The following is a 26,155-nucleotide window of genomic DNA, read 5'->3' as shown; positions in this document are numbered from 1 at the left end:
TTGTGCGCGCATGTATTGTGGCAACAGTCTGCAATAACCCCGGGCTTTAAAAGGTGCCTGTTGGTTTTCCTCAGCACCTGTCGACGGTGGCAACTGGGGCTCGTAGGTAAAATCGGTTCAGACAAAAAAGACACTCAGAAAGAAAAGTTTCACTAAACCTTCTGTACCAGACATATAATGGGTAAAAGAAAAAATAAGAAGGGGGAGGGTCGGCGCCCTAGGACGAGTGGAGATCACTTGTCTCTCATTACTTTTCTCCCTTCTCTCTCCCACTCTCCTCTCTTCAAAAGAGAAGAGACTGGAGAGGAAGGGGTCAAATCCTTAACAGGGGTAGTAGGCGGGGGAACGGAGAATCCGCGTCTGACTGAGGGTAAATTACGGACAAAGTAGTTTGTTTTCACCGTACAGAGTTGCAGGCACAAATCAATGCGCTGTCCCAAGAGGTGGTAGTAACAGTACCTGGCCTAGGGCCTAAACCCCACGGCTGTGCCCAAACTGGAGGCACTGTCCCCTATCCTACCGTTCCAATAACCTTACCGTCGGACTCTGCCCGAACCAGCAGCGACATCCCCTTGAGTTCCTCCACATAAGTGGAAGAGACGTGCCCGGTGCCTCGGTCGTCCCATTGCCGGTCTTCATTCAGGGTATAGACCTTCACTCGCCGCCGCGTATCCGACATCGTGGCTGTTCTCTCCACCGCTCCAGCCGCCGCCTCCTCGTTCACCTCGTCCGCACCCTTCACTCTTGAGAGACGGCGGCAGCGGCGGCTCCGGAGAGGCCCGAGTTCACCATGACTCCCAAGGTTCAGCCGCGGGAAGGGTCAACAAGAGCCACCGAGACCTGTCCGCGCGGAGTCCCGGTTACCGCTCACTTCACCCCCACACACACCCACCCTCCCCTCCCTTTGCCCCCCAGAGCTCGCTAGCCCTCCCGCCGCCGCCGCCGCCGCCGCCGCCGCCGCGTTAACTACAGCACATCCGCCATCTTGTAACCCGATTCTCTCTGCCTTTCTCTTCCTCCTCCCGCAGGCTCGCACGGGCTGTCCTAGCAGGGGCTACGGCGGCCGATGAGCCCAACGCGCGGCACCTCCGCTGCTGCCTGCGCTTCCCGGGCCAGCCTTGTTCGGCGTTCTCGAGAGGCGGGGTGGGAGGGCCTAACTGTAACTTCCTCTCTCGGCCCCGCCTACTGGCGCGGGATCTCGGCTTCTGTGTGTGGTTCTCGCGAGCTCCCGGTCCCCTCCCCCGCCCTTTTGCCGCGAGATATTTCTGAGTGGGCAGAGAGTGTAGTTGTGGATTCTCCTCGTGCTGTTGCTGACTGCATCTGGAGTGCGGCAAGTCGTGGGACCCAGCTCCGAGGAAAAGCAAAGCAAACCTGGAAGGTACGCACCCTTGGACCGGGCTAACCCTGGGCAAAAAAAGGGATTCGCATTCCTACTGGAAGCTCATTCTGTTAGCCTGTGGGAGCAAAATAGTTTAAACCTCTTTCTGTGAAGACAGAGGAACTTGGAGTATTTTAAGGTAACCCGAAATCCACTGAAACTCTTTGTGGAGTCTGTTACATTTAAGTGTCCCCTCAGGAAGTGTTCTGTGGGTCTCCAGATTGTAACGTCGTACAAAAAAGTGTATTGACAATATCCCCTTTCCCGCCAAAGCGTTTCACTGTTACTGTTTTTTTTTGGTAGTTGGCCATTGAAAAGCGTACTTCCCACTTCTTGAAAATACAGTGCCCTTCTTGTGTTTTTGTAACCTCGGAAAATAAGTCTTTAGATAAATTTAGGGAACTTGCGGGGAGTTACCTTCCTAATACATCTAAGAGCATTGTTTTGATAATTTTGGGTTTTCTCTCATTTTTGCGTTATCTATAGGGAGGTCTTCTGCGCAGAATAAACAAAGGAGGAATTCTTTCGGGATTCACGTTGTCAAACATCACAGTGTCAAACATTGCGCGGTGGATACAAGTCATGCACTGTGCAGTCGTTTATTTTAATCCCGGTTCTTAAAGCGTCTCAGTTTGTTAAGCCGCCAGTTCTTTACAACCCATTAGCGTGGAAGGTGAAAACCAGGCCAGAAGTACGCGTTGATTCTGCAGGGCATCTTGGGAGTTGTAGTCATTACTTAATTTGTGGTCTTGTCTAAACGTGCTTTTGTTTTGATCAGCTCTTCTGTGTGGACACCATTCAGCGGTCCACTAAAACGTGAGACAATGCCTTACACAGAGCAGACGCCTGATAAAAAAAATAAATTATAATTTCAAAATCTGGATACATAGGATTTTTTTTTTTTTTCATTTAAAAAGGACCTCAGAAAATGTACTTGAATCAAGTAGTTATACATAAGAATTGGCTCATTAGTTGCTATGATTGATGTGGAAAAAATGCATTTTGAGCCCAGAGAAAATAACGTTTCTGTCTTGGGTCAAACAAAACTTGACACAGATAACTTTGAGCTTGATGTAAGAGGATCCCGAGTGGGAGTTTGGCTTGCAAAGTTGTTCAAGGCTGAAGGGACAGGGTGAAGGAACAAAATGATAATGTGCTACTGGCCTAAAAGAACATATATGTTATATATATGTTAAAGGAGTGAGAATTATAAAGACGTCACTTAAACATTATACATGATAAGAGGTTAATAGCCTACAAGGACATCTAACTGGACAAAATTGTCAAATAATGAGTCATTTTCCGAATCTATTCAGTCATTCAACAAGTATTTGTTGAGCATATACTACTCCTATGTGCTAGAAACTGTTCTATACAGTGCATAAAATAGAAAAAGTCCATCTTCTCATGGAGTTTACATTATAGCGTAGGAAAATAATAAAACAAATATATGCCAGGTACTGATAAACATTATGACCAAAAATAGAGTAGCAAAAGGTTAGAGAATGAATTAGGGAAGGGTAATGGTGTTTATCAAGGAAGTCCACTGAGGGAACCAATCAGCCAAACATTTCCCCAGGGCAAGAGAGCCAGGAAGCTGGAAAAGCAAGTGCAAGGGCCTAGCATGCTGTAGCATGCTGAAGGAGGGAGAAGGATAGCAAGGAAACTAGTGTGACTGAAGTGGGGTGAAAAGGGGAAAATGGTGAGAAATAAGGTTGGGAGTGGGATAGGGTGTTTTGAAGGGTCTTGGATTTTACTTTGGATGAGTTGCAAATCCATTGGAAAGTTTTGAATTGAGTGAAATGATCTGACTAGTATTTCAAAGCATCCCTCCCATTTTCCCTTCAGAATCTCTTTTCTGGTTTAGCTCCTGAGATGTGGTGACTCAGAGAAATAAGGCAGCAGAGTTAAATCCCTAGGACTCATGTCTGCCCTTGCTAGATCCTCAGGCACACGTTCTTCTTTTTTTTTTTTTCTTCCGCTAGGTCACAGGGATTCACTCTCATCTCTTCTGCAGCAGGCCCATCTAACATTTGTAGGAATTGACATTTACAAAGCTCAGGACAAGCATACAAATGGAAGACCATATGCCATAAGTCTAAATACTTGTAAGTTTTAAATCAAGCTAACAAACTGTTAAAAAATATGTATTTTCTTCTCCAACCTTTGGTATACTTTGACAAACATATTTTCATAATGACCTGGAAGCCAGATTCATATCTAGAATTCTTGACCTAGTCAGAACTTGTCTCCCTCTGGCCCCTAGTCTGACTTCCTTCTCCTCTCACACCTCAGCTCTGTCCTGCACTTTGACAGCCCTTATTTGCACGCATAGGATACCCCAACCTCTGTCCAAGCCCTGTCTACACGCCCTGAATATAGTCACGCCTTGGTTACTCTTCAGGACAGAACTTGGAAAGAGCACTGTGTAGACCTTGGAAGCAGGCTTGGCTTTTGGGGTGAGGAATTCCAGGATGCCCAGACCATGGTCTAAAAAGGGGAGAGTGGGTTCCAGGTGAACACATCCCTTGGTTTCATGAACTTATCACCTCCTGGGGAGAAGCATGGCTAGAGGGCCGGAGCAGGTCCCTCTAAAACAGGGCCTATGCTTACTTGGGTCTGAGGACAGTACTGCACTGCAGCAATGTGTTTTTCTCAGAAAAGTTGTTTTCTTCAGGCAGTCATCAAAATTCCACTCCAAGGATTCAGGACTTCAGAACCTGCGGGATGAAGTGCGTGTTTGTCACTGTGGGGACCACCAGCTTTGACGACCTCATTGCGTGTGTGTCAGCACACGACAGTCTGCAAATCTTCAAGAGCCTTGGTTACAACCAACTTGTCCTACAAATAGGCAGAGGAAAGGTGGTGCCTGAACCATTCAGTACTGAGTCATTTACTCTGGATGTTTACAGGTACAAGGACTCATTGAAAGAAGACCTTGAGAAAGCAGATCTTGTTATTAGTCACGCAGGTGCAGGAAGCTGTTTGGAGACTCTGGAAAAAAAAAAACCACTTGTAGTGGTTGTAAATGAAAAGTTGATGAACAATCATCAGCTGGAATTGGCAAAGCAGCTACACAAAGATGGGCATCTCTTCTACTGTACCTGCAGCACGCTTCTTGGGCTGTTACAGTCAGTGGACTTATCAACAGTGAAATGTTTTCCTCCTGGCCAGCCAGAAAAATTTTCTGCATTTTTGGATAAAGTTGTTGGATTACAAAAATAAACACTAAACTCTGAATAGTTGAAAAACAGCCCCCCCACCCCCCCCACTCCCCTCAGATCTAACCTATGGAATGTGGTTAAATCAAATTAAAAATGTATGTTTACAGAATAATATATATTAATAAACTCCTACATCTATAAGAATCTTAGAAAATTTTATGGTGTGAATATTAGCATTTGGGTCCAAATCATAATTGTAATTTAGTAAATTTATTAGATTTTGTTCCCCAATCTTCATAGTTTAGTAAAATATATGTAGTGAGCATTGACAGCTTGTATCCTAGAATCCCAAATGGAATTGGAATCATGAAAAAAATTAATTGAATTTTAAAACTTTGAGAAGAATCTCAAATGTAGTTATTTTGATGATTCTTAGAATAAGAAAAAGAAATAGTAACAAACTTGTAAAAAAATTTTGAGAGTCTATCTTTAGCTTCATAATCCAAGGAACCAAATTTTTAAAGAAGCAAAAAGGATGGATTATATTCTTTGAAATAAAAAGCGCAATAATTACCTAAAAAAGATTAATAAGATTAATGTATATTTGGAGAAACTGTCATCCTAAAGAATAGAAGGGAGTGAATGTGTTCACTTTTTTCCTCTAAAATAGAAATAGACAGTGACAAAATAATCTTGCTTAATGTCAAAGCTTTACTGGTTTGAGAAGAGTAAAGCAAAAGGACTTAAGCCGATAGGACTTACTGTTATTTTTTAAGAACCTTCTCACAGTAGTACGGAAACATGTACTATAATGGGAATTTATAATTTATGGATTTATAAAATTAGTTTTACAAATAAATGATCCGATATGTATAATGGGCAAAAAAAAAATTCCACTCTAAGGATTGAGATATATATGTATTTTATATATAATTTACATATACAATTTGTATATATTTCCATCTACCACCCTTTTTTAAAACACATAATGCAATAATATACATACTGTTGTACTAATGAACCCATCTATTTAATCTATTTATGTATGTGTATCATTTCTAATAGTTTGCAATTTCAAACAATAAATGATTGTACAGAAGTTATATCGTGTGTGCCAATATATTTGTAGATTACTAGAGCAGGTTTTTTAAACCTTGGCACCACTGCCATTTTGGGCTGGATAATACTTTGTTGTGAGGCCATTCTGTGTATTACAGGATGTTTAGCAGCATCCCTGCCATCTACCCGCAAGATGCCAGTAGTATTGTACCCCTCCTCCTGTTGTAAATACCAAAATTATCTCCCGTCATTGCGAAATGTCCTTTGAGCACTCATTACACTTTTAAAAAATTCTTGAGTATTTAAAAGAATGTATTGTTACTCTCTGTAAACTGGGTTCTGTTTCGTTGACTTATGTCCTTGAAATGTGAGGCTTTCTATTTTCACCCTTCTCAATTCTGGTAGGTGTTTTTATGAAAAATTTTATGAAAGTTTTTGCTATATTTACTCATTTTTTTCCTTAACCTGATTAATCTTTAAGCCTTCCCATTTAAATGAACCATCATAACTGATAACCTATATTCTCTCTGCAGTGACATTCCTAGTTCTTTTCCCCTTTACAGACAATTCAGGGGTTGAAAATTGTTTAAATTCTTTTTCTTCACGTCCTACTCCTCAGTTGAACCCATTCTGGTTTCCATCAACCCCAGCCCTCACCAACAAGGCTCTTTATAAGCTCACTAAAGACATCTATGTTGATAAAGCCAGTGGGCATTTTTCAACCCACTTTATTTGATTAAAATGACCACTGACCACTTCCTTCTTGAAACCCTTTATTGGCTCATTTCCTTGACATACACTCTTGCCTTTCATAGCTCTTTGATTATTGCTTCTTCATGTTGCTATTGCATTGTCTATCTAATCATTAAATACCAGGAGGTCCTCAAATGCTTAGTCCTAGATTCTCTTCTTTTTACTCTAGACTCTTTCCCTAAGTGTTTTCAACTACATCCCTTGCTTCAATTATCACTTATACATAGATGATTCATGAATTTATATCTCCAGGCAAGATTTCCTTTCAGAGCTCCAGGCTACTACTCATATATCCAAATGCCTACAGGACACCTGGAATGGCTCAAAGGTATCTCAAGTTCAGCATGCCCCAAACTGAACTTTTTCTCTTCCTTTGTGTTTGGTTCTCTACCATGTTCTCTATTTCACTGAATAGAAAGTTATTCAAGTCAGCAACCTGGGAATCATCCTCGACCCTTTGTTGTTTTGTTTTAAACTTTTATTTATTGAGAACTTGACATAAACTAGGCATTATTTTAAGTGCGTTATACGTGTTTTTTTTTTTTTTTAAACTCACAGCCACCCATATCTAATCACCAAATTCTGTTGATGCACATAATTCCCTTCATTTCCAATAGCACCATCTTCCTAGTTACCATGATCTCTGTGCCTACGGCATGCCTATAGGGGAGCACATAAAAGTGTCTTGACATATCCCCAGTTGCACTGTGATTAGACTAACTTAGGTCACATGCCCACTCCTGAACCTGAGAGTTTTCTCATCTAGGGAATGTCAAGCATTGATTGGCTGAGGCAACAGGGCCCCATTGGAGGTGGGGCTGGGGTTCATCCCACTCCAATTCCATGGATGTTATACTATGTGATACAGGTAAAATAGATGTTTGGAAGACAACCAGAGCATCCATTTTCTATTCCTATTACACACTCTCAGAGCACCGTGCACCCCTCCATTGTAGCATTTGTGGTACTCATAGCTTTATATTTATTTGAATGATTTCTGATTGTCTCCATATCTAGATGAAAAATTTCCATGAATCCAGGGAACTGTTTTTTCTAACCATTGTATGTCCAATGCCTAGCATAGGGTGTGGAGCATAGCAAGTGCTCAGTAATTATTGAAAGAATGAAGTTTCCGTTAGAAGTTTAGTACTTAATGTGACATTCTCCTAGCAGGTAATTTAATAACTACCCTATCAGTTTAACAGATTAAATTATATCATTTAGGTTGTAACTTCCTCTGCTCTGCTAAGTTCATTACTACCCTTCCATCTGCTTGTCACATAACTGACGTTTGTTAAAATCTTGTCTGCTATTGTCTTTTGTTTGCCCTTTGAATGCTATACTTTTTTAAAAAAATAATTTTCAGAGAGATGGGATACTTATGTATGGTTAGTTTTCCATGTTTTAGTTTCCAAGGTAGTCTAACATGTTTTTATAGTTTTCAAATTTTTAGTTCTCTAATCCACTTGGGATTTTCTGTATACATGAAGTAGGATGCTAACTTAAATTTTTTCCTCCAAATGGAGAGTCAATTGTCAACACCATTTACAGATGAAATAATTTGAAGTACTATTTTAAAATATATTTTTTTAAAACTATTCTTTACTACATTCACACACACGTCTGGATTGAGTATGAATTCGCTTCTCTGTTTTCTTGTTTTATTTGGTCAACTCTAGTGTGACAGTTTCAATTGCTATAGTCTTATAATTTGTTTTGATATTTGGTTGGTGTAGAGGCCATATAAGTGCACCACTCAGATCTCCTTCAACAACCTACTTTGAGGAATGTAGTTGGCTGACACCTGCCATCTCCTTTGGATCCACCATTGCATTTGTACTGAAGCCATAAACACCTGGATCTGCTCCCAGCTAGTGACTGAGCACAGGGAATACTAAACTTGTCCCATTGTGTCAGAACTCCTCCAATGGACGACTTTGGCTTAGGGAACTTACCAGCCTAGATGAGACTTTCTTAGAACTACACTGTAGACTGAAGTTCTTTCCACCCCATATTTCCTTACCTCCCTCCTTTTAGAGGTCAAACTTGCACTGTGGTCTGCAGGCTTTCCCTGCCAATTCCTGAGTCTGCCTATTTTATCCTTCACAGACAGTTTGCCCAATCAATACCTTATACAACTAATCTCTTCTTGGCATCTGCTTCTCTGAGGAAAACTGACATAGGTGGTAGAGGGAGTGGTGTAAGAAATCAGGCAGTAACATGGGGTTTGGATCACAGTTTACTAAGTGCCTAGCACAGGGTGGCCACTTGACCACTAATTTCACCAGTGGTGACCTAGGAAAACATCCCAGAATAGGGGAATGCTATTGCCTGTACAACTAAAGATACAGGGGGAAACAATGCCTATAAGGATAGCAGAGCTGGCTAAATAAGTTGTACTACTGCCTTATAGAGGGATAATGAGAAGTTGAGGCCTTGTAACACAGTTAAAAGCTATGTGGAGGAGAAAAAAAAAACTGCAGATAACCATCTAAAAAACACTTTAAATTGTTGCAAAACAATTAGTTGCCAACAGGTATGCCAAAATAAATAGCCATCTTCTCCAGGAGTCAAAAGCTGCTGTGAACAGGCTTCAAAGAGCAGCCCAGCAGGGATTTTCTCAGTCCCTTGAGGTCCTGGCCAGGGTTAAAGCATCTGCCCCAAAGGTATCCAAGTCAGTGAGATCTTGATTATCCACTCTTACTCTCCAGCCCCCTTGATCAAGCACCCAAAAAATCCAATCCCAAGTGTACTCCTCTGGCTCTTACAACTACATGCTAGTTTATTATTTAAATTCATTTAGTAATCTGTTGTGTGGGAAGAAGTACAAATGAGAGGCCATGAGACTTCACAGGCAGGTAGAGGGGGACCTACCTTAGTTCCTGATGATTTGCGAGTCCTGGTTCTAGTCTACTGGGAGTGTGACTTGGCTTCTGTTGAAATAAATTCATGGCCCAGTGAAAAATTTCCCCCTTTGCTTTAGCTTAACTTAGTTTGGTTTCTATTCCTTGATACCCAGTTACATTCTCTTTTCCATTTTTACTGCCTATCTCCCTAGTCTCAACTCTTACGAGCCTGGAATTTTGTATAAGCCTGTTAAACTTTCACATAATCTAGGTATCTACCTTCTTGCAAGTAACCAAACATATTTCTTCCTGATTAAATGCTTTGAAAATATCACCTTGCACTGGCCATCTCCTCGTCTCATATTCTTTAATAAAATTTGCTTTCTAATTCTAGTGAAGAATAGGCACAAGATTAAGGAGTAAAAGACTATGTGAAATTGGTTTATAAAATGAAAAGGCTGCTTTATATTTTAACTTTTAATACCAAGTGAAAATGAAGTTGTTAGTCCCTTTGTCTGGAATTCTTTCCCAAATAGCTGCACATCTTATTCCACTTCATTCAGGTCTCTGCTCAAATGTTACCTACTCAGAGAAGCCATTCTGTATTACTTTATCTAAAATAATACCTTTTCTTTATCATTCTATCCCCTTACCCAGTTCTTTTTCTTTAAAGAACCCTGTAAGAAATGGGAACACCTATGGGAGAGGTCTTTCTGCAAGGGGTGGGGGTCGGGGGGGTGGAATATTACCTCTTACAAGGAGGTATGAGCCACTTGTGCAAGCCCTGAGGGTCCAGAGTGTCTACAGAGACCGAATCCTAAGGGGTACCCATCCTATGTTTCAAAACTTCAGGCTTTCCCAACCAAGGCTCTAATAACTGCATAGCTAACTTCCTAGGCTAAGCATTCAAATATCTTTAGATCTCTGTAACTGTCAACTCCTAAGTCTGTTTTTCCACTGTAGGAAATAAGGGCCTCTTTGTGAAACTTCTATCACTACCTGACATTTTGTATACATAGTAACTGTCAGTTTCCATTAACTAGAATGTGAGCACTGGAACTTATGTTTTCTTTACTGATGCATCCCCTGCATACATTCTAGTGCCTGGCTCACAATAAGTGCTGAATAAGTGAATGCTATGATTGGCTGAATTGAACTAAGAAAGATACTTATATTCATTCTACTATCTTAGATCCAAAAATTCAAGATATTCTATAAGGGAAGGAAAAAATGATTATATAAAAACTGGAAATTATGAGCAGGAGGTGTCAATAACAAAGAATATGAAGGAAAAAGTCTTATAAGTACCTATGTTACACTAACTACCACAGATGGGCACTCCATTTGATTTGAGTCACTATAGAGTTTTTAGAATGTAATAGCCCTACTAGAAAGTAGGGAAAACTACCAAGATTTGAGGGAAGACAAAAAGAAGAAAGATTCAGACATGAAGGCTCTTGGTTAAAGTGGAAGTAGGATCCTCTTGGTGGTCTGGGATAAGTTTGCTAAGCAGTATTGCTTTGTGGTACTATTGGTCTCTAGAGTTGAAGAACTAGCTTCATTTTTCCATACTATTAGCAGTTGGGAGTCCCTTTGAAAAAAATAGAAAACTTAAGAAAAACATAAATTATAATTTTGAAATTCTATCATTAAGGATTGTATCTTAAACAAGGCAAAGAGAATACAAATTTTTGTCACTATTGTAAAAATAGAACCATCAAATGTACAAAATATACTTTAAATTTAATCTTTCATTTTTCAATTAGTCTTCAATATTTCAGAAATTATATCAACATTGTCTAACATGTTACTTTACACACTATAGATATATAACCAATGTTTACGGACTTAAATACACACATTTTAAAAATCTTTGGCCATCTAAATTTTTAGTATTTTATGAAGTAGTTATCCCTGAGTCCTGAATTTACAAATATTACCAGATTTATAAAAGTTGCATATTCTAAGTTATGACTTCTATGAGCCATTTACTTTGTAGAATTATAATATAATAAATGATGGGACCTTACATCTATTACTAATTATATCAACAGCCTCTATATGACTTTTTTATTAACTGAAAATCATGATTCCTTTATCCTATATACCAAGACTATCTATACATAATCAAAATTATTACTGATTATTTTGATTAGTAAATCACTTTCCTATATATTCTAAATATTTTCTAAATTTGAAAAAAACATACTACCTCATTCTATTTAGGATCTTATTATATTTACTTCACTATGTTATGGTTTTGTGACCAATTTGAAAGGCAGGATATCATTAAAAACAGATCAAATTAGCGGCCTCAACTCCTTACAATATCTGGTAACTGTACTAAAGAAATAGGCACTGGTTTTGACTATGGCAAGTTCCAGTCTGAAATCATTTTAGATGAGTAAAGTTGGACAGAGGTGAGCCATAAGAGGACTAAGAGTAAATATGTAGGAAGTGATCCATTATAGTAGCAAATGTGATCTATTATTTCTAAGTTTATCAGATATTTCAAAATTATAGGAGAAAAGGGTAATAATCTTTCCTAAGATGTATAAATGACTTACTTTTAATAAATATTTGATTTATAATGGGAGAATATAGGTAACTCTTGAAATAAAAAAATGACACAAGTAAAATAAGCATTTTATATTTATAGTACATATAAATCTATACATTAGAAGATACTACTGAAATTTTGCTCTATAGGTATCATTCTAGAATTGTCTTTAAAAAATATATATCACCGGGAAGAATTAGATGATGACTGTGAAACAGATTCTCCCATTACAATACTGCTTTTGTCATTCAGAGTTTTGACAACAGTTGTAGCTGGAGACTGGAGCACTTTGCGAGAAAGCCTCATTCTTCCATCAGCTGGATCACGTCCAAAGTATTTCACCTATATTAAAGAAACAAATTTACTTCTAAAGTTACCGTACATTGATTGATATCCAAATTAAAAGATGTTTAAATTTACATGCTCCAAATAAGGCAATCATTAATGTTTTTACTTGTTCATGAAAGCATAGTTCAATGCTAAGTGAAGGTATATGCTAATATATATAATTTGGTTAAGCAGTGATTATAAAAAAGGAAAAGCGATAGGAGCATTTAGTTGCCTAATTATAATCTGTTAGACTCATCTGTGCCTTCTTATTCTCTCCAGGCCAGGTCCCAGAAGAACAGTCAAAGCCATGGTGAATGATTCTAGACAAGGGTTTTCTGAGCCTAATTGTGCTACAAACTATGGGATTATGCGTAGGTCACCAGGCTACCGCTCAAAGGACTATCACACTGGAGGTTATTTGGCTTCACCTTAAATAGTGAAAGTTAGGGGGAAATGGAACGGTTTTTAAGTCTCTTCTGATGTAAACAAACAAACAAACAAACAAACACCATCACAGAGATATTATGTCTTAGTTCTCGTCTTTCCCTAGGGGTTATTTGAACAGGGACTACAGTTTGGGAAGAAACTAGAAGCCTTACTCAGGTCATGGGTATTAGGCATAACTGGACAGAATGTGGTGTTTCCAGAACACCCAGGCCAGCAGTAATTCTTTTATCCACCCATAAGGGACTATAAAAAATGTCAAATTCATTATCAGAATTCTAGAACTAAACAACATAGCTTTCATCAAACTCAAAAAACTTTAGCTTCAAGCCGTATAGACACAATTAAAGTCTCAACTCCTCAAATATGACATTCAAGGCCTTCAACAGTTACATGTATCAGGACTCTCATGTCCTGTCTCCAAATCACTGACTCTGCATAGCCATCACTGACCTGCTCAAGTATTTTTAAAAGCTCTAAAGGATCGGATTACTGTTCTAACTGTAAACTCCTTGAGGAAAAGAATTGTGTCTTAAACCCTTAATGAATCTGTTTACGCAACCCTAAGGTTACAAAAGAAGCACACTATATAAATAATACAAATCACAGATGCTGATTTGATTCTTTCAGCTTACTTTTTGAAACAAACAATTGAAACTTCAAGTACAATTTACAGCTCTAAGGCTAAAAGCTTGAATACAAGTACCTGAATTTCTTGGCCAACTTCTAATCCTAGGGCAGTGGGATGTTTAATCTGAAAGAAAATGTTAACCTATTAGTTGTCATGCATAATTAATAGCTATGGTAGTATACATTTTTCCCCCCCGATGAATAATAGCTTTATTGGTTTTTCTGATTATAAAATCTTAATTATAAAGATTTAAAATAATACAGAAGTATTCAGATGATAATAAAAATCATTCAAAACCCTCTACTTGTAAATAAACTACTGCTAACAATCCAATGAGTATCTCTTCAAATGTTTCCCTACTTATAGTATGTGTATTGGATTTGTAAAACTCGACCTTACTGAGCTTGTTTCATCCAATAATAGGTTGAGGACATCTTTCATACCATTAAATGGAACATTACACTTGAGCATTCAAATGACATAATTTGTATAACCAATCTCCTAAAAATGGTCATTTAATTTGTTTTAAATTCCGGTGTTGCAAATGTTAATAATTGGCAAATATAGGTGAAAGGTATATGGTGAACACCCATATTTTCCAAAATAAATAGCTGAAGAAAAATAAACTGCAGTGTTGCAATGATTATGTATTCATCTACTCTAACTATCCTCTATACGTGGAACTCCTAGGTCCAAAGGTACTCATATACATTTACCAAATACTTTCCGAAAAGTTTGTCACAATTTAATTCCTACCAACAATATATGAGAATGTCCATTTATTCTCCACATTCTTACCACATTGGGAATTTTCAACTATCCGAAAGTTGAAAAATGGTAGCTTTGTTTTATTTGCATTTAAAAAAATTGCTGTAGATATTGAATATCTTGGTAGGCTTAATTTAAAACTAAAAACCGGTTTGTCCATGTTCTTTGCTTATTTTCCTATTGGTAGTTATCTTTCTTTGTATATGAAGCCCCTGCCATATGTTATAAGCATTTTTTCCCTAACTTGCTATTTGTCTTTCAACTTTATTGTAATGTTGCCATATAATTTTTAAAATTATGAGGTCAAATTTTATCTATTTACCTTTTTGGATTTGACATCATGTTGAGAAATATTTACCCAGTCCCAAGATTATTAAAGTACACATTTTCTTCTAGTGTCCTCCCTCAGCACACCCTAGGCCCAAATTTTATTTTTTTTCTTTCACCACCTTAATTTTTCTTTTCTTTTTTTTTTTTTTTTTTTTTAAGATTTGGCTCGTTGATCCAGATTGGATTTTGGTATAAAAAGAGTAGAGATCCTGCTTTATGATAATCAGCTGTACCAATATGATTTATTGAATAATCTTTGATACTTCACTCACTAAAAATACAATGTTTGGCATGTATTACAGTTCCATGTATATAACTGGGTTTATTTCTGGTCTTCTGTTGCATGGATTTCTATTTTGGGGCCAGTAACACATTGTTTTATTCTCTTTTATACTTATTTTAATATATGGTAAAACAGACATTCGTATTGTTCTTCTGCCCCTGCGCCATAGTTTTCTTGAATGTTTTCATAGTCTGTCTTCCAAATATATAAACTATAACAAAGAATAAATAAATTATAAAACAACCTGAGAATTATCTTGCCATGATTGGTTTGGTCAAGAAAATTGGGTTGCTTTACAGCGAGGTATTTTTAGTAACTGCTATGTGTTAAAATGTTATTCTACCTCAAAACATTCAAGAGTGTTTCTATTCCACCATGAAAGGAGAAACAAATATCTGTGCTAAACAACATAAAACTTTTTGTCACCAGCACCTCTGTCATTTTTGGTTTTCTGTATGAGGCCGGCATGCAATTCTTATCAACCCAGAAAATTTCACTATGGTTCTTTTAAGGCAGTTTTAAAAATAATTGCATCAGTCTTTTTTTTTTTTTTACCTTTCGTTGATCAAGTTGTGAGTTATGAAGTAGTACTGCAGTCATATTTGGATATAGTTTAACCATTACTCCAATGTCTCTATAGAAAGACAATAAGTCTGGTTAAAACACTGAACAAAGTAAGAAAACAAACCCCTCCAGTACATGTTTTTATAACTAAAAAAATTATCTATAAAAAGGATGCTTATTTTTTTCAATTGAAAATATACTTTATATTTAAACACTTGTGAATCAAACAACAGAAAAGATAAAAGAAAAATGTGTAGTGAAAGCTCTTAGAACATGTATTCTTCTGTATTTCTTTTCACAATATTTTCCAAAAAATTTTGGAATGACATTAAATATTTTAAAATAGTGTAGAATTATCATCAACCTATTATGTAGTGACTGACGGAAGGGGATTAGATAAACTGGGATACTTATTTAACAAATTTCCTTATTTTCTCTAATCTAAAATAAACCATTCATTTCTTAGTTTTCACCTGTGATATTAAATTATCCCATTGCCTTTTATTATTCATTTCAAATTGCTTTGAACATTCACGCTACATCTGATAATTTCATTTTTTCTTTAAAAAGGGGATTTTTCTGATGCTGAAAATCTAATCTTTTTATCTGGTAAAAAAAAATGCTTTGAGGTTGAAACTGGCATTTAAAAAAAATGTACTACTTAGGCATTAAATAGTACTATCTTGAAAAGAAACCAACAAGAAACTACCAAAAAAAGAAAAAGCAGAAAGAAAGAAAAGGCAATATTGCTAAGCCTATTTTGGGTCTGTTAACTGTTTAGTGGGAAAATTAAAATGGTGGGAAATTTGGTTAAACAATTCAGTTAGAAGAATCTATTAAGATAATTATAATCATAGATTACAAAGTGATGTACAAAATAAAATTATACCTTAAAATAATTAATGATTATGTGGCAATTGACGTATAATATAAACATATAATTTCGAAGTAAAAAAAGAAAAAACATGAAGTTAACAGACTTGTAATATAAATCTTATTAAAAGACTAGCACAGCATATTACTTGATATTACCTGATTTCCGTTATTGTGGCGGTATATACTGCTCCAAATTCTAACTGCTGTTCTTGCTGTAAGTGCAAAATAAGCCATAAATCATAAGAAAACAGCAACAAAAAGTAGAAAAAAGTAACTATTATGAGATTATACTTACGTCATCTTTGCAGATTTCGGTAATGAAGTCTCTTGCCTCATGCATAGCACTGGGCGTTGGTGCAAATATAGAAAATGTTTCTTCATCCACCTGACTAATTGTTACACCTTTTAAAAAGATAATTTAACATATTAAAGTTGACTTGCTCATTCCAGTGGAGACTACTATGTTTCCCCGAAAATAAAACTGGGTCTTATATTAATGTTTGCTCCAAAAGATGCATTAGGGCTTATGTTCAGGGGATGTTATCCTGAAAAATCATGCTAGGGCTTATTTTCCAGTTATGTGTTATTTTGGGGGAAACACAGTCTTAAAAGTAGATGTGAGAGGAGGGGAGCAAACTGGAAGTAGCTGGAGCAGGGTTGTGTTGTGTTTAATCAATGCTTTAGGAATGAAGGGATTCATTCACTGACAAACACACATTGCACACCTGCTATGTATTCAACATTGTGTTAGCCAATGTCCCCTCTGTCTTGCAGCCCATAACCTGGTGGAATAAAAAGCATATAAATTCTAATTTTGGAGGGTGTGGTTTTGCTCGCTTAATTATGAGTAGAAACTAAACTACCCTGTGACCCTGAAAATAAGACCTGGCCGGACAATGAGTTCTAATGCGTCTTTTGGAGCAAAAATTAATATAAGACCCAGTCTTATTCTACTATAAGTCCAGATCTTATATAAGACCTGTGTCATGCGGGGTCTCTGGTCCCGCTCCCCACACAAGAACGCTGGATATGGTGAGGCCAAAAATGAACACCAACAGAGCTATAGATAGGGGAGTCATACCACTATATTCTCGCTGGCGGCTGGGTTGGAGATACAGGAAGCAGGAGCCACACGATCCGCAATTTGCTGTCTGCTTCTCTGCCTACCAACCAACCAACCAATGCGGTAGCCTAGCCACGGCAATTATATTAGTGGCTAATGGCTAACCGGTAACAGCTGATGGCCACCCAGCCACAGCAGATGGCCATCTAATAACTGAGCCAGCACCTTCCACGTGAGGCCGAGAGCTTGGAAACTGCTCTCTAGGACTCTGTCCCCACAATCCAGTCTTATTTTACTATAACGTAAGACTGGGTCTTATGTAATATAATTATATAATACAATATAATACAATACAATATAATATAATAATATAATACCGGGTCTTATATTAATTTTTGCTCCAAAAGACGCATTACAGCTGATTGTCCAGCTAGGTCTTATTTTCGGGGAGACACGGTAGAACCCTTTCCTCACCTTTTCTTCTTTCTCCCTCTTACCCTTTAGAGTTGCAACACGCAGATAAAGGACAAAACCATCAGTTTCTCAATCTTAACTAGCTAAGGAGACTGCTTCTCACTCTCCTTCAGTAACCTCAAAGCTGGTAACCTAAAGATTGCTTCCAGAAAAAATGAATCGAAGCATACGATTGCTACACATACTCTTTAATTAAATAAGAGTCTAAATAAGACTATGTGAAAATAGCAGAAGTTAATTGTAAGAGAAAATTAAAGTAAAATTCCTCTAACGTGAAAAACTAAACATTTTCTAAACGTTTGATTTTAAATTGTTGCAAAAAAACTGAAAAATTCTAGGTCATCCTTCTTGAATATAGTTAAGGATGATAATTTGCTAATTTATAACTAGGCATACAGAAAACTTACGGTAAAGCTATGTCAGTGTTATATCCTTTTCTCTTGGTCTTTCTCTTACTTATCAAACATATTTTTGGAGCAATACAATAGAGATGAAATGGCAAACTTACATGGCTTAGCATGAAATAAGAAACCCAGCCTTCATACATCTCTTACCTGTTTCAGCCTGAAGTTTTTTTAAATGATATCCACCTGGTCCAACAAATTTTGCTCGTTTTGATAATGGAACCTGAACAGTTTCTGAAATGTAGTACAGGTAACAACATAAATAATTCAAATACATATATGAATGCAAAACATGTCCTGGTCACTTAAGATTTTTTTAATTTTGGCCTAGACACATGTAAAATAAATATTTCAGTATGAAACAGAAAAAGTATTTCACTTGACAATAACTACTGAAAGTTCTAACGTCAAGAATAACACCCCAAATTTAAAGTATTTAAACTGTAAAAGTATTTAAAATAGTTTACTTTTATGTATGGAGTTAAAAAAACATTTAAAAATAGTAATATACTTTCACATATTAATGTTTATCTTATGAAATCCATAATAATTTTAATGTATTACCTACAACAGGCCCATTTTCTTTTCTAGATGCTCGAGGTTTTGAAATAGTTTTGTTCATTATCTGTAATATCTCCTTCTTTGCCACTAGAAGAGATTAAAACATAAAAATTATAATTACATAAAATAAATGTGATCAGATATAGGAGTATTCTTAGTTTTTATGGCATAACATCCAAACTCTTTAGCTTCATAATCAAAGCTCTTCACACCCCAATTACTTTGACAATTCTACTCCTATTTCCTTCTCTATAAATCCTATCTTAGAGAGTTATTTAACTTGTAAAAATTGAATTTTCATTGGTCTCCTCCCACTTTGGTGGTTAGTCATGTGCCTAGTAACTTAATATTTCTTGATCTAGGTTGTTACATGAAATTTCATTCTCTAAAGCACTACTTTTAAAAAGCCTGTCTTTGATAATAAGCCTAATGGATATTATAGCTCTATTAACAAACTAGACGATGAAAGGAGAATGAGGGACACGAGCTTGGCTTACCTGAGGCTTGTTGAATGGCCTCCATTACAATTTTTAATGGAATTCCAGGTAATTTAATATCAGCCTAATAAGGAAAAGCCAAAAAAGTTATATAAATATTGATTCATGATAATATTACATATTATAAAAATGAAACAAAATAGGTTTAAAAATACCTGTAATGCAGTTATTCCCTTATTAGTGCCGGCTAGTTTGAAATCCATGTCACCATTGTAATCTTCAATACCCTTAAGGAATTTAAGAAGTTATGATATAGTTTTAAATAAAAACAAAATTCACCCATCGTCATTGCAGACGAATTTTAAAAAATAGCTTTCGAGGTAACCATGTCCTCTAAGACTACACACAAAGAAATATATTCTACATTAACAACTGCTTCCAATTTGTGACTTTTTGTAAGTACAAATATTTCACCAGAAAATCACTATTTTTAGATCATGTTTTCCCCCTTAAATGCATAAAGATTAATTTACTATCATCCTGAAGTGAGCTATATTATGGATACTTATGCTGTAATATATATTTTTAACTCACATCTTATAAAATCCAAGGCAAATATGCTGAGGAAGAAAGTAAGAACAAGGACCTATATATCTTGAGTTCTAGCATAGGATGCTTGTAAAGTGTGTGTGTGTGTTTGTGTGTGTGTGTGTGTATATATGTGTGTGTGTATAAAACCTTCACCATTGAATATTTGAAAATGTGAATATACTTGCCAGAATATCTGTCAGCAGACGATAATCTTCTATTTCATCCTTGTCAGGATTGTTTTTGGTGACCAATCCTATTGCTACTCCTGCGACAGCAGATGAAATTGGAACCCCTATAATTGAGAAAAAGAACTTGTGTATGATGTGTACATCAGCTTAACACATATTTATTATTTTGTTGACATTTATTTTAATGTAAGCAGATGGTGTTCTAAATTGACAATCACCAAAACTAAGTTGGAAAGGTCTTAAGTTATCTGACTACCTCATTTCTTCTTAAACATATGAGGTGTGATTAAAAAATACGGTGAATGATGCTGCCGAATGCCATCCAACAGAAAGGCAGGATTTTCAATAGGGGAAGCTTAGTACAGTGTGTGACATGTTTCAACTTGTTCAGTGTAGTCAGTCAGATGTGAGCTATGGTTGAGAGAAGGTATGTTTTAAAGCGTGTCGTAACTCATGGATCACAAACAATGCATTAACATGAAATTATGTTTCAAACTGCAAAAAAGTGCTAAAGAAACACACAAAATGTTAAAATTAGTTTATGGTGATGCTGCAGTGACCATGAAGACAATTTACAAGTGGTTCGAGTGATTTCGTAATAGTTGTAAATCGACTGAAGATGAGATCGGAGAGTCCTTCAACATCAAAAACCCAAGAGAATGTTCAAAGAATAAATGAAATGATTCAATCAAACAGGCGATTGACTTAGGGAAATTTCTGAGGCGATGAACATCACTTATGGTTCCATTCAAAGCATTTGAACGACAGATTTGAACATGAGGCGAGTGAGTGTGAAATTTGTTTCACACGTTTTGACTGTCGAACAAAAGCAATAGCGTTTGTCAGTTTCATTGGAGTTGCACAATTGTGCTGCTTCAGATTCCAGCTTTTTATGACATGTCATTATGGGAGATGAAACCTGGGTCTGTGGTTATGATCCTGAGACCAAGATTCAGAGTTCTAAATGGAAATCATTCAGTTCTCCTCATGCAAAAAAAGCACATCATTCAAGATCTAATATCAAGGTGATATGTTTTTGACCTTGATGGAATTGTGTGAGCTCAGTTTGTACCCAGGAATACTACAATGAACTCTGAATATTGTAAGGTCTTATTAGAGTGTTTAAGAAACGATGTGCATAGGAAATGACCTGAGAAATGGGCAAACAGTTTCATCCTCCATCATGACCTCGTTCCTTGTCATACATCACGTTTGATACAGCCATTTCTGTCAAATAAAAACATTACAGTGTGTCCTCATCCACCTTATTCACTGGATCTGGCACCGTGCAACTTCTGGCTCTTCCCCAAAGTCAAAATGACTACAAAAGGTAAATGTTTTGAATCGATTAAGGACATCGAGGCAGCCACGATAGCACAGCTAAACACACTCATGAAAGAGGACTTCCAGAATTGCTTCAGATAGGATAAGTGTGTTTGAGGGGGAGTATTTTGAGGGGATTGATGGCAATGTGTCTTTTACTGTAATACATTTTTAAAAATTTAAACATTCACCGTAGTTTGATCACACTTTGTATAATAAAAGCTCCTTAAAACAACTCTAATAGGTATTTCCTGTTCTCTGCAAAAACCTTTCATAATAGCAAACTAAATTCTTAATCAGTTTCTTTGCCTTTTTGCTTTTGGTGCCTTCTTTTTCTCTACTCCTCATCCCCCTCCTCCTCCTCCTTCTTTTTTTTAAGTAACTGTATTTGCTAAATCCTTCCAGCCTGAACCCCTCAGTCCACCTTACCATGACAGCTACCATTAGGTTTTCGTGTATCCTCCCAGAAAATTTATGTGTGCAAGTATAAATGTAAGTGTAATTTTTTATTTTCTTTACTCATGGAGCCGACTACATGTATTCACTATTCTGCATCTTGCTTTTTTCACTTAATAACATCTTGGATATTGACACTAATACCACACAAAGCTCTACCTACTCTTGAATGGCTGCATAGTACTCCTCTTATATGTTTATAAGCCACACAATAGAAGTGGGATTACTGAGTCAAAGGGTGTGTGGATTTATATTTGCTATACTGTCAAACTGCCTTCCAAAGAGTGTAGCATTTTATCCTTTTACCAGTAGTATATGAGGGTGCCTGCTATTTTACACTGTTGCTAATTCCTGTCAAATCTTTTGGCCTTTGCCCACCTAAAGGGTAAAAGTGGTAGTTTATTATTTTTAATTTGATTTCTGTTTCTGAGTGGGGTTGAACTTTTTCCCCTTGTTTGCAAACCATTTGTTTCCTTTTTCTGTGAACTGCCTGTTCACGGCCTTCAACCATTTTCCTTCAAGGTTGTCAGTCTCCTTCTTAGTAATTCACAAGAGCTCTTTCAATATGGAGAGCAGATCTTTGTTAAATATAAATGTAGATTATAGTAAATATATGAAATATAATTTTCCAGTCTGTTGACTTTGTTTTTTGTTATACATTTTCCTGTACAGAATTTTAAAAGTTATATGCAATCATGGTTCCTAGATTTTGCTTAGAAAGGTATTTCCTCTTCAAGATTTCGATAAATCTTCCATGTTTCATCTTTTAAAAGTTTAAATTTTGATTACTTGGAACTTATGGTATGCTGGAGTGTTGTAGCGATCTCATTTCATATTCTCCAAGCATCTCATTTATGCCCATTGTTTTAACTATGACCTAGCGATGCCTTAAAAATCTATCCCTCCTGCCTAATTCTCTTTACTGAGCTCTGACAATGTATAGCCATGTGTGTATTGGATATCTCCAGCTACATGTCCCCAAAGTACCTTAAAATATATATATATATACATATATATATACATACGCATATATACATATGCATATATACATATGTTTATATACACATAAAAATACTTTTTTCAAAATTTCATCACCCCGATAAATCCTTTTTTCTTCTTCATTTACTATCTTGGTAGAAAGCAAATTAGTAGACACTCATGCCAGAATCAATACTTGTTTTCCTCATTTCCTACTATACTACATCAGGTCACAAAGATCTGATTAGTTTGTCCTCTAAAGTTTTTAAAACGTTTTCCTTTCCCTAAATATTGAAATATCTATTGTTACTGTTTTAGCTGAAATCAGCATTTTTTCTTGCCCTGCCAACTAGTCTCCCTGTCTGGTTTCCCAGATTTTAGTCTCCCTTCTCAGTTCCTATTACCTCCTGCTGCATCCCCTAAGGCTATCATCTAAACTGGGAAAAAGTATCTTAAAAAAAAAAAGGCAGGTTCAAATCATGCCACTCCTGTGTATAAAATCCTCAAATCCCCATTATCTACTTTCAGGAAATTGTACATGTTTCATGGTCAAAAATGTTTGGGAAATAGAAATAGTACATATTCTGTTCCTACAGATTCAGTATTCACATTAGCATATTAAGGTCTATTCAACCCATATTAAATAAAACTGCTGAACCCTACTTCAGAATAATTTCTTTCATAGTATACAATAACATCCTACTGAGTTGGGAAATACTGGCTTTAAGTTCCAACTCCTTAGTACAACAAGACCTTTAAAATCTGGTCTCAGTTTATTACTTCATCACTTCTTTCCGATATATTTCAGAAACACACTACACTGCTTCATAACTTTGCTCATGCTGTTTCTTTCACATAAAATACAGGCCCTGCTCCTAATATGCCTGGTGAACAACTATTCAACCTTTAAAACCAGATGAAATTTAGCTGTGTCTATAATGTCAATTACCTGCATCCTAGTTCTTTACCCATATTGTACATATTTGTACCTTGTATTTTATTTCTTTGATCTGTTGGTATCTTTGTTGTTTTTGCACCTGTAAAAACTTTTTAAAAATGGGTACCATTTGTATCCCTGGAGCATAGGACAGTGACTGACGCAGGGTATGGCAATAAGTCATATTTGAATTGAATTGCATACCCTTTTTTGGTGCTACCCACAGGACTGGAACATTCATTCTTGTCAAATTTAATTTTTTTATATTTGGCTCCATATTGTTTTTAATCCTGTTGGGTTATTTTTCAGAGGTCAAAAATACCTATCAATTATCCCCTCCTTTTATCAGTATCCTTTTTATCGGCAGGCCTGTGTTCTCAGTCAACTCAATAAAAACCTTGAAAAGGACAGGATTAGGATGAACTATCCCGAAGTATTCCATTTGAGACCCCTCTTCTACCTACTGACCAGACTAACCAGTCCCTTTTGCTCATCCTTCAACCAGTTATGAAAGGTACACCTATCTATCATCCAGTCTCAATTTCTGCATCATTTATACAAAGATCATAAACTGCCAAGGCTGAACTCTAGATACATTGCATAAACGGTACTCTCCCTCTTCACTCCAAACCTAGTAATATTTTTGAAAACAAAAAATTAGTTCATTTATTTTAAGCGAGTCCTTCTGGTTCCTTCTCTCCACAGCCCTCGTCCCTTATAAAATATTTATAAACCAGTCCTTTCAGTCACTTTCAGGTTCACTGGGTTATATTTTAAAGAAAATACCTTTCTTATCTTTAAGAGAACTTTATGTGTCTGTGGAATACTAAGGAGGCTCTTTGATTTCTCAAATATTTCAGTTATCTCAACCTGAAGTTCTTGCCATTACTTAGGATGGGTTTTTATCTAGAACAAAAGATCTGAATTTATTTAAAAATACCTAAAGACTTTCCTATGATCTCCTTTCAGCTGATCTTTTTCAGGATTTGTTCTGTGTTTTCCTTTTTTTTTTTTTTAATTAAAATTTATTAGGGTGACAATTGTTAGTAAAATTACGTAGATTTCAGGTGTTCAATTCTGTATTACATCATCTATAAATCCCATTATGTGTTCACCACCCAGAGTCAGTTCTCCTTCCAGCACCGTATGTTTGATACTCTTTACCCTCATCTACTAACCCCTTTCCCCCTTACCCTCTGATAACCGCTAAACTATTGTCTGTGTCTATGAGTTTTTGTTTCTCATTTGTTTGTCTTGTTCTTTTGTTATTTTTCGTTTATATAGCACATATCAGTGAAATCATATGGTTCTCTGCTTTTTTAGTCTGACTTATTTCGCTTAGCATTATAATCTCAAGATCCATCCATGTTGTCACAAATGGTCCTATTTCATCTCTTCTTACTGCCGAATAGTATTCCATATTGTATATATACCACAACTTCTTTACCCTGTTCTGTGTTTTCTAATCTCAGACTGGAAAACTGATAAAAGCAAGCTCCACGAGCACAGGGACTTTGTTTTGTTTCCCAAGAGCTTAGATCAGTGCTTGGTACACAGGTGGTACACAGTAAAGATTTGTTGAATGAATGCATGAAGGTAAAAATAGGAATAGTATTTTAGCAGTTACCTTAAATATCAGATTATGTTTCCCTTCCACTGACCACAACTAGAGAAATACCTTTAATTGTCTTTAGCCTTTTTTTTTTTTTTTGCTTTGGCCAAAGTTTTAATCTTCCTAGGTGATATTATAGTATAGTCACCATTCTTTTATTTCGTCCTTAGTTATGTTGTCCTTCTACCTTTTATACCTGTATTGTAAATGTGTAAATTTATAGAGAATTCCTTGTGTGGCCTCTTGAGTGTCTTTAAATTCCTTTTCTCTTTCTTCTTGAATAGCATCATTGGTGACTATCTGGCAATAATCGTTTTCATTAAATGCCTCTTGGCATGCTGACTCTTTCACTTTTGGTGTTTCAGATGCAGAGATTATACCGAACCACTTGCAGTCTTCTGTGTACACTTCTATGAGTGATATTGTGCTTCTCATGGCTTGTATAAATCAACTGGAAGATTACATGGTTACTGTTCCTTATCGGTCCTTATATCGGTACTCCGGCCTGCTAATCCAAACTTCCTTTGTGAATGGAATTAATGCACAACTTTCCACGTTTTGGAAGGTAAGAAAACTCACTGGGCCACCAAGGTAAGTAAATAATTTCAGTGTACTGCTTTTAACCAAAACTAGGAATTCCAGTAGATATCTATATAGTTGAAACTGTACTTTATAACTATCTTGCTTCTGGCCTGGTTTGGTAATCTGTACTCTGACTTCTCCAAGTCTTACTAATATCCAATTTTAAATAAATCTTATATTTTATACAATTGAAGCATTAGAAATTTTGAAACATAATTCTTTTACCTGCATCCATTAACGCTAAGCTTCCACAACATGCAGATGCCATAGAAGATGATCCTATAGAAAGGAAGAAAATTACCTGCTTTATAATATACTAATTTTTTAAAAATATACAAAATTGTTAGTATTGGTTATTTCCTTACAAATATTCAATTACATAAAATTCAATATTCTTTCCTTCTTTTTATAAAGCAATGAAGGCAAGCTCTCCCAAACCATGAATTATACAGCTGCATAGTCCAATATGATAGCCATTAGCCATATGTGGCTACTAAATTTAAATTAGTTGAAATAAATTCAGTTCCTCAATGGACAGCACACAGATTGAGAAGCTCCGTTAT

General features: G+C 36.4%; 3 protein-coding genes across 11 annotated transcripts in view; 1 reads left to right on the top strand and 2 right to left on the bottom strand.

Moving 5' to 3' along the window:
* PPP4R3B (protein phosphatase 4 regulatory subunit 3B) overlaps positions 1–1,061 on the bottom strand; it is a 55,903-nt gene extending 54,842 nt beyond the window's left edge. For all 3 annotated transcript variants that reach the window (XM_019719717.3, XM_019719723.3, XM_019719728.3), the window contains exon 1: positions 538–1,061. In XM_019719717.3, the coding sequence (XP_019575276.3) occupies positions 538–679 (142 nt within the window). In that variant the 5' untranslated portion in view covers positions 680–1,061. The remainder of the gene's footprint in view (positions 1–537) is intronic.
* On the top strand, positions 927–25,557 carry LOC109439458 (UDP-N-acetylglucosamine transferase subunit ALG13). 6 transcript variants are annotated; one of them, XM_019719789.3, is made up of 3 exons: positions 1,241–1,378; positions 3,364–3,486; positions 4,060–4,738. In XM_019719789.3, exon 3 carries the CDS (start codon positions 4,106–4,108, stop codon positions 4,601–4,603), a length of 498 nt encoding a protein of 165 aa, XP_019575348.2. In that variant the 5' UTR covers positions 1,241–1,378; positions 3,364–3,486; positions 4,060–4,105; the 3' UTR covers positions 4,604–4,738. The 6 variants fall into 6 exon arrangements, with proteins under 6 accessions (XP_088652285.1, XP_088652284.1, XP_019575348.2 ...); XM_019719782.3 differs by having other exon boundaries at positions 4,056–4,738; XM_088796159.1 differs by lacking the exons at positions 3,364–3,486; positions 4,060–4,738 and adding an exon at positions 25,376–25,557 and having other exon boundaries at positions 927–1,378.
* The window catches only part of PNPT1 (polyribonucleotide nucleotidyltransferase 1), a 41,161-nt gene continuing 26,840 nt past the window's right edge, over positions 11,835–26,155 (bottom strand). For both annotated transcript variants that reach the window (XM_019719732.3, XM_019719742.3), the window contains exons 18-28: positions 25,818–25,871; positions 19,702–19,808; positions 19,141–19,212; positions 18,986–19,049; positions 18,492–18,575; positions 18,078–18,161; positions 16,282–16,388; positions 16,143–16,198; positions 15,102–15,180; positions 13,241–13,288; positions 11,835–12,102 (exon numbers count right to left, since the gene is read on the bottom strand). In XM_019719732.3, coding sequence (XP_019575291.3) covers positions 11,944–12,102; positions 13,241–13,288; positions 15,102–15,180; positions 16,143–16,198; positions 16,282–16,388; positions 18,078–18,161; positions 18,492–18,575; positions 18,986–19,049; positions 19,141–19,212; positions 19,702–19,808; positions 25,818–25,871 — 914 coding nt within the window. In that variant the 3' untranslated portion in view covers positions 11,835–11,943. The remainder of the gene's footprint in view (positions 12,103–13,240; positions 13,289–15,101; positions 15,181–16,142; positions 16,199–16,281; positions 16,389–18,077; positions 18,162–18,491; positions 18,576–18,985; positions 19,050–19,140; positions 19,213–19,701; positions 19,809–25,817; positions 25,872–26,155) is intronic.

Source organism: Rhinolophus sinicus, chromosome 2 (genome assembly GCF_057876585.1).
Source record: "Rhinolophus sinicus isolate RSI-liver-muscle chromosome 2, RSI-T2T, whole genome shotgun sequence".
NCBI classification, from domain to species: Eukaryota; Metazoa; Chordata; class Mammalia; order Chiroptera; family Rhinolophidae; genus Rhinolophus; species Rhinolophus sinicus.
The sequence above is the reverse complement of the archived record's forward strand: the minus strand, read 5'-3'. Positions and strand labels throughout refer to the sequence as shown.

Coding starts and splice junctions, on each gene's coding strand:
- LOC109439458 (XM_019719789.3), top strand. CDS start 4,106: ATGAAGTGCGTGTTTGTCACTGTGGGGACCACCAGCTTTGACGACCTC.